The sequence below is a fragment of the Epinephelus moara genome, chromosome 3, assembly GCF_006386435.1.
Source record: "Epinephelus moara isolate mb chromosome 3, YSFRI_EMoa_1.0, whole genome shotgun sequence".
In the NCBI taxonomy this organism is placed as follows: Eukaryota; Metazoa; Chordata; class Actinopteri; order Perciformes; family Serranidae; genus Epinephelus; species Epinephelus moara.
Genome location: NC_065508.1, coordinates 19,820,995 through 19,830,874, shown reverse-complemented (window position 1 = coordinate 19,830,874; position 9,880 = coordinate 19,820,995). Strand labels below are relative to the sequence as shown.

General features: G+C 43.9%; 1 protein-coding gene across 2 annotated transcripts; it reads left to right on the top strand.

Moving 5' to 3' along the window:
* The first annotated feature begins 108 nt into the window (after window positions 1-108).
* On the top strand, window positions 109-9,398 carry vps51 (VPS51 subunit of GARP complex). 2 transcript variants are annotated; one of them, XM_050040878.1, is made up of 12 exons: window positions 109-252; window positions 469-679; window positions 2,744-2,873; window positions 2,978-3,124; window positions 3,230-3,449; window positions 4,073-4,988; window positions 5,100-5,315; window positions 5,547-5,630; window positions 5,728-5,862; window positions 5,973-6,094; window positions 7,479-7,566; window positions 8,447-9,398. In XM_050040878.1, the coding sequence occupies exons 2-12, from the start codon at window positions 488-490 to the stop codon at window positions 8,705-8,707; spliced, it is 2,511 nt and encodes an 836-aa protein (XP_049896835.1). In that variant the 5' UTR covers window positions 109-252; window positions 469-487; the 3' UTR covers window positions 8,708-9,398. The 2 variants fall into 2 exon arrangements, with proteins under 2 accessions (XP_049896835.1, XP_049896836.1); XM_050040879.1 differs by lacking the exon at window positions 109-252 and having other exon boundaries at window positions 259-679.
* The last annotated feature ends 482 nt before the right edge of the window (window positions 9,399-9,880 follow it).

The window sequence follows — 9,880 nt, the reverse complement described above, 5'->3', positions numbered from 1 at the left end:
TATGTTATCTCTTATTTTTTTAAATTCTATTTTCTTTATTTATCTGTACTACTGCTGCTGTAACAACGAAATTTCCTCGTTAGGTACCAATTAAGCGTAATATCTTGTGTTACGTTCGCAGTAGTGCACTTCCGGATTGTCAGACCGGACGTACTTTCAGATAACTCTCTTGCCTTCACGTACTCTTTGACGACGTAACACCGGATAGGCTACGAACCCGGAAGCAGTGACATTTTCAAGCTAGCTGCCTGTGTACGTTTGTATTAGAAGAAATATGACATTTCCCAGTTAATTATTTTTGAATTATTAATTTAAAAATCTCTCTTGTTAAGAGCAGAGAGATAAGCTACACGAATATCAGTCACTTTAGAGCAAGCAGTGAGCGTTTTCCGGCAGTGGTTGTCTGTCTTCTGCCAGCAGGACGCCCGTCATCTTTGTTTACCGTCATTTTGTTTGTACATTTCTCAGCTGGCCGGTGTCGCACAGTATGGACGGTGAGGCGGACGGCTTGGTGGCGGTGCCCGGGGAGCCCGGCCCCGGCAGGAGGCGCAGGGTGCACGGCATGTTGAAGCTCTACTACGGGATAAATGAAGAAGGAAAGGCTGCGGAGCAGGCGGAGTCCTTGGATCCCTGCGACATCAACGGGCCGCATTTTGACCCGGAGCATTTCCTCAACAAGGTGAGAGACCACTGCTTTCTTCATCTGTCATGTCTGTCCATTGTGACACAGATCACATTAAGGCTTCTGCACTGTATGCTAATAACACTGAGACATTAGTATTAACAGGAGCTGCTAATGTATAGGCCTAGTATGCTGCTGTCAAGTGTATCAAATCCAGTATCATTTACTGCACAGAAACATCAATACCCAGGGTGCCATTTTCTGCAGTGTGGTAGGGAAATATTACAATATTTGAATGAAGGGAAACGTGAGTGTCTGTGATGCATCTGCAGCTATGCTCCCCAGTGTTCCCCAGCTCAGTATCCTCATAATATGACACATTAAGGATACCTTTTGAAGGGTTTTATGTTCACAGCAATGTATGTTTCCCTGTGTCAATATGTTGTAATCACTCACCTGCAGTTTACAGCCCATTGATGTTACACTCTGAAACCTACACCCTTAAATTTGTGGGCAAGGCAGGTGACTCTGCCTCCACAGAGGTTAAATTTTTTACCATTCAAACTGCATTTGAAATGATGATATCACTTCATTCTTTTGCAATTTAAACTTCAAAGATAATCCCTGACAATGTTAGATTATATAATGAGATTATTTTTAACATACAGATTTTCTTTTGTCATTGCTGTACGCCTAAAGTGATTATTGCATTCTACAATGGTAAAAATGTGCAGCCTATACATCGAATTAAAAAAACGTTTTGACATTTCATCAACTAAAATGTGCGTCACATATCTGTGACCTGGCTCTTTTAATAGTAAACTTTGCCGCCCATGGCATAGGACATAGGAGCCCAAGACTAATGGGATGACTCTGATGCATCTGACCATCGCCAGGAGTTCCTTTTAGAGCGATTACACAAGTTTCCTTTGGTGTGTAAAAATGTGGATGGTTGTGATTAGATATGAGGTCTTAGGATAAAGGCTAAAGAACTACAAACTAAGTGGGGGTATAATTCAGCTCTCTTTACCAATGCATAAATGACTCAGTGCTCTTTTAACTGACATTATATCTCATGGAAATGGCACAGAATGAAGTGGACTGGACCAGGGTTGCAGTGATATTCTGGTTTCAAGATATTCCGTGATGTAAAAGTTGATGGTTGTTACACTGGGTACATTTGCTTGTCTAGATATTGAAAAACAAGGCAAGTCGACATTGAATCTAACCTTTAATTTAGTTATTTCAAAAGGGAAGACTTGTTACATATACTTACATTAAGAAAACGGTTTCAAGTTTCAGTTACAGTCATAAAAAGTTTGTTCAACCAACAATAACCCTTCTGTTTTCATTCCTTTTAAGGGTCATTTGACTGATGATAATATGAATTCTGCAATACTTCAATATAGTGAAACCATGATATTTTCTGAGATGGTTATCGCACCATTTAAATCTCATACGGTTGCAACCCTAGGCTGGACATTATACCCACTTTTTACACAACAGTTCACCAGTAAACATACAAAACTGTAATGCTATGCCTATATTGCACTCTTTTCTTGTGGAGGAATGGTAGTCACACATAAATAAGTTATTAAGAAAGCTGCTTTATGAATAACAAAGATATACTCAATGAATCAATGGATTACTGAACGGCTTCTCCTGGCCTACACCTGCAAAATGTCACTCAAATGAACACCTACCGACCAGGAAGAGATTCAAAAAGACCACATAAAGATGCAAAGGAACTGCAAAGAGACACAAACTGACAACAAAAAAGTGCAAACAACCATGAAGAGATACAAAGAAACACAAAATTACCACACACAACATCACTACAGAGACGCATAACAACAAAAAGATGCATACCAAGTACAAAGACACACAAAACAACAACAAAAAGAAGCAAAACCACCACAAAGTCTGTGTATGTTGCTGCTGTGTAGGAGAGGTGATGGGGCCTTTTGCATATCTGTGCCCTGGGGGCCCATTGTCAGGGGTCCCTCCTGGCCTGTCTCATAATCCGCCCATGAAACAATAATTTGTTGTTTGACTTTGTATTTCATATGCACTGGTTTTGAGTGTGGTTGTGACCACTGTGTGTTTTTCATCTCAATGCAGCTCAGAAGAGAGTGCTCTCTTGCCGAGCTGATGGACCAGGAGACCTGCATGGTCAAGCAGATCCGCTCTCTGGACAGCGATATGCAGACGCTGGTGTATGAAAACTACAACAAGTTTATATCTGCGACAGGTGAGGGAACGTCTCGGTCTGTGTGAATTAACTGTTAAAATGTTGTCAGATTTGATTGAGCACATGTGGACAGTATGTTGACCCGTCTCTCCATGTTTTTCCAGACACCATAAGAAAGATGAAGAACGACTTTAAAAAGATGGAGGATGAAATGGATTGCCTGTCTGCTAACATGGCAGCAATCACTGAGTTCAGTGCTCGTATCAGCGGGACTCTTCAAGACCAGCACGCACAGATCACAAAGCTCTCAGGTGAGACCTGAACTGGAGGTTTGTTTTGTTGAGTCAGTTGTCGAGGGCAGGGGGGGCTTCATGATGGTTATATTCATATTTTGGTCTTGCCATGTTCCACCCCAGGGGTTCACACTCTGTTGAGGAAGCTGCAGTTTCTGTTCGAACTGCCTGCTAGATTAAATAAGTGTCTGGAGCTGCAGGCCTACGCTCAGGCAGTGAGATCCCACCGCCGTGCTCGCTGCGTGCTGCAGCAGTACAGCCACCTGCCCTCCTTCAAAGGAATTCAGGATGATTGTCACGCCATCATGGATAAGCTGGCACAGGAGCTGCGGCAGAAGTTCAGGTAGGAAACTCAACCTAAATTCAGATTAGAGACGCCGCTGTGAGGAAATGAAACACTTAAGAGTCACTCTACCTCTAGCAAGAGACGTGAGCGATGAGAGCACCGAGAGAGTGTGAACCATAGAAACAAATTTGGATTAAATACAGACTGTTGCAAATATTCTACCCTGATTTTACTCTAACTAGTGATGGGCAAAAATAAACAAACAAATCTTTTTGAACAACTCCTCTTAGTGTCTCGTATGTGTCGGGTCAGCCTGCCAAACATCAGAGTGCTCATGAATCCCTAACGTGTTGTAACATAGTGCAGTGCAGTCGAGTGTTTAAACAACACGTTGATAACGAATCGTGACATCCTGTAGGGACTGATTCTGTGATAAGAATTGGTCCGCCCATCACTAACTCAAACTAATACTGCAAATTTGCTCTCCTGTATATTGCAGATATTCATCCTGCTCGACTAAAAAGTCAATTAATTTGCTGTAACGCAGATGTTTTGTCATTATTGAATGTTGTACCTGCCTGTTTTAATTTTAAAATCTTTACAGATATTTCTTTTTTGTGTCTATTCTTTACATTCCCCATTGATCTTCTGTTTCTTCCTGTTCTGTTGTTGTCCTAAAGGGATGGCGGGTCAAGCGCTAAAGATTTATCAGAGTGTGTGGAGCTGCTGCTACAGTTAGATGAGCCAGCCGAGGAGCTCTGTGATAAATTCCTGAGCCATGCGCGGTCTCGGCTGGAGTCGGACCTCCAGGGTCTGGAAGCAGAGATAAGACCGTACCCCTCCGCCTCGGCTGTGAAAGATGCTTCTGCACGCGTGCTGTCATCCACTGCAGCCGCTGAATCTCCGACTGATAACTCCCCCAACACGAGCACTATGCCTTCTCCCACCTCAAACACTGACATCCTGGAATTCATCGACAGAGGCTGCAATGAATTTGTCAGCAGCTTATGTTTAGTAATAACATCTTATCAAGAACTATTTATCAACCACGCTCAGACAGGAGAGCTAGCCTCCAAAAATATTCCTCAGATGGCTAATGGTAAGTTGCACGCCTTTGTGGATGACCTTGCTGCTCGGTATTTCTCGCTGGTGGAGCGGAGGATACAAGAGGAGAAAGGGGTCGGAGATAACTCCCTCCTGGTCCGTGCACTCGACCGCTTCTACCGGAGACTCCAGGCTGTGGCCAAACTGCTGCCAGGCTCCGCCGTGCCAAACCAGGGGAGTGAAATCGTGATCCGGGCCGCAACAGAGCGAGTGAAGCAGTACCTCTCTGCCCTGCAGAGCTTCTACATGGACAGCTTGACGGACGTGAGGCAAGCCCTGGCGACACCTCGCCTCTCTGTGGCTGGTGCTTCGGTGGCTGGAGGCGGAGCTCTTCTAGGCGGGGCGGCCTCTGGGAGAGACGCTCCGACCAGCTTGCCAGAGCTGCTCTCCTCCCTGTCGGCCTCCATTCTCAATCAGATAAAGTCAGTGTTGGCATCAGTGCATCTCTTCACAGCTAAGGACATTACATTCTCCAACAAGCCGTACTTCAAGGTGAATCGCTTTTCTGTCTATTTGCCAGTTAACAGCTTGCCCCAGGAAATCATTTTCCACTTTACCCCATAGTGAGAGTGACAGCTGTTTCTGCCTGTCTCCTCCTCGCAGGGTGAATTCTGCAGCCAGGGTGTACGTGAGAGCCTGGTGGTGAGCTTTATAAAGTTTGTGTGCCAGTCGTCTCGACAGTTTTGTGAGAGCGCGGGAGACAAGGGAGGTTCGACTCCCCCGGCCCTTCTGTTGCTGCTCTCTCGCCTCTGCTTGGACTATGAAACCTCCACCATCTCCTACATACTCACTCTCACAGATGAACAGTTCCTTGCGCAGGTAAATGGCTCGTCCCCTTATAAATGCAGAGACAAGCACAAAAGTCCATATTTCACTGTAAAATACAGTAATTACCTTCAGATAGATGCTTCAGAATTGCATTTTAGTGCATCAGTCCTGAGAAGTGGGACTAATCTGTACTATTTTTCAGTGCATTTTAAAAAAACCCCAAACAATAATCTGTTTCGCTGCCATCTAAATACAGATCTTCTTCTTTTTGTTCTTTCTCAGCATCACAGTCCTGTAACACCTGTTACAACTTTATGTGCGGAAGCCAGAGAGGCAGCACAGAAACTGCTGAACCACTACGTAAAGGTAGGTTGAAACATTCACTGAGTTGCTTTTCTTACTGAGGAAAAAGAGCGACATCTATGCTCAAAAATAATTCCACAAACAACCTTATTTTCTGCAGGTTCAGGGCCTGATCATCTCCCAGATGTTAAGAAAAAGCGTCGAAACACGAGACTGGGTCAACACTATCGAGCCCCGAAACGTCCGGGCTGTGATGAAGAGAGTAGTCGAGGACACCACCTCGATTGACGTGCAGGTCACAGATCACGATATCTTCATCTGTGTTATGTCCATAAGTCCTCTCATTACGCTGTCATCACCATGCTTGAGTAGGCTGTGTTGTGAACCGTCTGTGCTCTACCATAGGTTGGTCTGTTGTATGAAGAAGGCGTGAGGAAAGCACACAGCAGCGACTCCAGCAAAAGAACTTTCTCTGTCTACAGCAGCTCGAGGCAGCAAGCGCGCTATGCTGCCAGCTACACTCCAAGGTAAATGAGCTGGAAATAGGCTGGTGATGTGATGATATAAATTACAGTCCTTCAGCGGTTTTAGCTTTGCTTGGTTTAATGATGGCATTATAACATATTTAAAGACTCAGTCAGGGGTAGAGCAATGTCTTGGATTTCATGAAGTGTGTCTTTGACGTTTCTCTGATATTTAAGATGCATAATTTAGGATGGAAATATGTAAAGATAAGCTGTGGGCGAGCCAAGATCCGTCACTATTTACTCTTGAAACTGTCACCAGTTACTCACATCCACCTTTAAGGGTATAATATGTAACATTACCACATTCAAAGGAAAAAAAAAATAGACCCATGTTATATATTTTGTTGAGCTGTGTTCTTACATCATCCAAAAAGTTTCCAATAATGTTCAAACCCCGAAAATGTTGCCTGTCAATGGTGTCATAACCCCGTCACTGTCTTGTTCTAACTTCTCAGGAAACACAGGACACACCAGGGGTCTCATTTATAAGCACTGTGTACGCACAAAACGGTGCCTAAAAGAGGCGTACGCCACTTCCTGCGAAAAAGTTGTGATCTATATAAACAGACTTGATGGGAGAAACTTTAATCCATGCTTAGAAACATTTTGGAGATGGGAAAGTGGCGACAGCCTCATTGTAGAAATTGTCGTATATTATTTTGCACACACCATTGTTTGCTTTTGTCTGTTATACTTGTAGTATAGATCCTATGCACTGCTTTATAAATAAGACCCCTGGTGATACGTTAAAGAGTGAAGAAAGAATCAAATAGTGTCACAAAGTTATACTCACTAACGGTAGAGTGGGGCAGCAGTAGCTCAGTCCATAGGGGCTTGGGTTGGGAACCGGAGGGTCGCCTCTTCGAGTCCCCGTCCGGACCAAAATATGGAGCGTGGACTGGTAGCTGGAGAGGTGCCAGTTCACCTCCTGGGCACTGCCGAGGTGCCTTTGAGCAAAGCACCGAACCCCCCAACCGCTCGGGGCGCCTCACCAAGGGCAGCCCCCTCACTCTGACATCTCTCCACTTTGTGCATGTATAGGTCCTGTTTGTGCATGTGTGTGTCTTTTGGACCTGTGTGTTAATGACAAGCAAGAGTGAAAACATTGAATTTCCCCATGAATCCCCCACCTAATGTTAACTAGCAGTAGACATTACATACTGTTCTTTTATTCCTCTGCATTATTCTGTCTATATATCAGTGGTTTGGTGAGATATTGTGTGTGACAGGCATACGAAGATACGCAGGCAGCTAATTTGTATTACCATCGTCACCTTCACTGCAGGGGGGTCAATTGTGACTGAGTTGTCTTTAATCAGTAGAATAAGGTCATTGTTCTAATTGTGTATTTTTGTTAAGTGATTTGTTTTTCGTCTGCCTGCAGTGCTCCCATGGATACTAATCTACTGAGCAACATACACAAGCTGTTCTCTGAGAGGATCGACATCTTCAGCTCAGTGGAGTTCAACAAGGTGAGTGAAGGTCTGCGTCACTCCGTATAGTCCATGGACCGGGCCAGAGTTTGGTACCGTCTAAGGTGGTAAAATCTGCCTACGATATAGCACCTAGGATTCTGTGGTACCAGTTGGTTTGTAGGGTCCATACAGGTACTTTGAAACATGATAATAGTTTCAAATTTCCAGCTTTACTCATTTTTTTGGACAGTCATTGTTTTGCTATGATTGCCCTACAAAGTGTGACTTCATTTCACAAAGAAAGACGACAGCAGTGCTGCTTGTAAAGTAATTTAAAGGTTGGAGACACCAGCAATATCCTGAATCATCTTTATACACAAGATGGGAATATATTCCAGGAATGCCATGTATTTTACTCTTGACGCACGGAATCCACTGTTTCCAACCGAGCAACATGTCCGAGGGTAAATATCCTGTTATAATAACATTAGCACTATGTAGGCAGGCTCAGCAGAGTTTTCTCCAACTAAGAAAACCTAAATGAAAGTGCATGCTGTACAAGTATTCGGCACGGTGGTGCAGTGGTTAAAGGGTTCGTGGTTCGGACCCAGGGTGGGGGTGCCCTCTTGTGTGAAGTTTGCATGTTCTCCCCATGTCAGCGTGGGTTCTCTCCGGGTACTCCGGCTTCCTCCCACAGTCCAAAGACATGAGGGTTAATTGGTGACTGTAAATTGGCCGTATATGCCTGTGTAGGCCTCGCTGTTTTTTACACACAGAATTGATCAGGAATAAATAAGGAATTCGATAAAAAAAACTGACCAAAAAGCAGAATTAATGATGGCATTAAAATAATCTTATCAGTTCCCATCCCTGTACTGTAGTGTAATCTTCAGTGAAAACATCACACACACACTCACACTCCCCTCCACTGTCCCAGGTCTCCGTGATGACAGGAATTATCAAAATCAGTCTAAAGACATTCCTGGAGTGTGTCCGCCTGCGCACCTTCGGCCGCTACGGGCTGCAGCAGATCCAGGTGGACTGCCACTACCTGCAGATGTACCTGTGGCGCTTCGTCTCCGATGAGAACCTCGTGCACTTCCTGCTGGATGAGATAGTGGGGAGCTCCGCCCACCGCTGCCTGGATCCTGCCCCAATGGAGCAAAGTGTGATCGAAGTCATCTGTGAGCGGGGTTAAAGCTCAGTGCAGCACACAGCCAGTCTTCTCCAAACACCATATCACAGAGTTACAACAAACACTGGAATCATGCATCGAAGTTCAAACACTTTGTTACATAATTACTGTTAAATGTTAAATTAATTGATCCAGATACATATTATACTGTAAAAATGAACATATAGATTGCACTTTTATTGCTGTAAGAATGTCAGTAAATCTTCCAACACTAAAGAAAGTCAGTTTGGGAAAGATTAACATTACATACCACCTCAGTCTCTAGTGCTTGGGTTGCATATTACAACAGTCATTTAAAAACCATAGAATATAAGAAGAGAAACCCCTCTCACCTCCTCTATGTGCAAATATAGAAGAAAAAAAAGAATAATCCGTGATACAAGAGAAACTGTTTGGCTCATACCCCTTGAAGGGAATGTGTTTAATGTGAATACAGACTGAATGACTGAAGAGAAAAGTTGTGTCCTGTGAAAATCTCATGTATTCATAAATCATTTTAGGGGGCTTTTGAATAATCTGCAATTTGAATATCACCTGATTACTTCTAACACTAAAATAACTGCAGCAGATTTACTTTAACTCTTGCCTTGAGGTTGGTTGATTCTCTGTTTTCTGTGCATGTCTTCCACAGATAAACAGTACATTTAGGGATGATTTCAACATGTATGCCTCCAATAAAAGTGTATGAATGTAAGATTTAGTGTGTGTTCTTCTACCGCCGACACACCAACAATATTTAATGTAGGAATTGTGAAATGTTCAAACAACCTTTAATCCCTGAGATGATGGTGTCTGCAGCTTGAATCGGGCCAGTTTATTTCTAATGGCGTGCCAAGTTAGGGCTGATGCTGGGCAAGGTCTTCTTATTCATTTATGAGTTTATTTGTTTTGGCCCAGTGATGGCAGGGTTGGCAGTCACAATCAGCCCTGCATATTTGGCCTGAGTCTGGGGCATCATTCATCCGAAGTCTCAGCCGAGTCGAGTAATCGGGTGCGACCTGACTTATTTCTTCCGGCATGCAGAGTTTGGGCTGATGGTGGGCCAGGTGATGCTTTGATAACAGCCCAGTAATGGAAGGTTCGGCAGCCAGAATCGGGCCAGCTTATTTGGCCCGATTCTGGCGTCATTAATCCTGTGTCTTGGCTGAGTTGAGTAATTGGGCACGTCCTGACCTT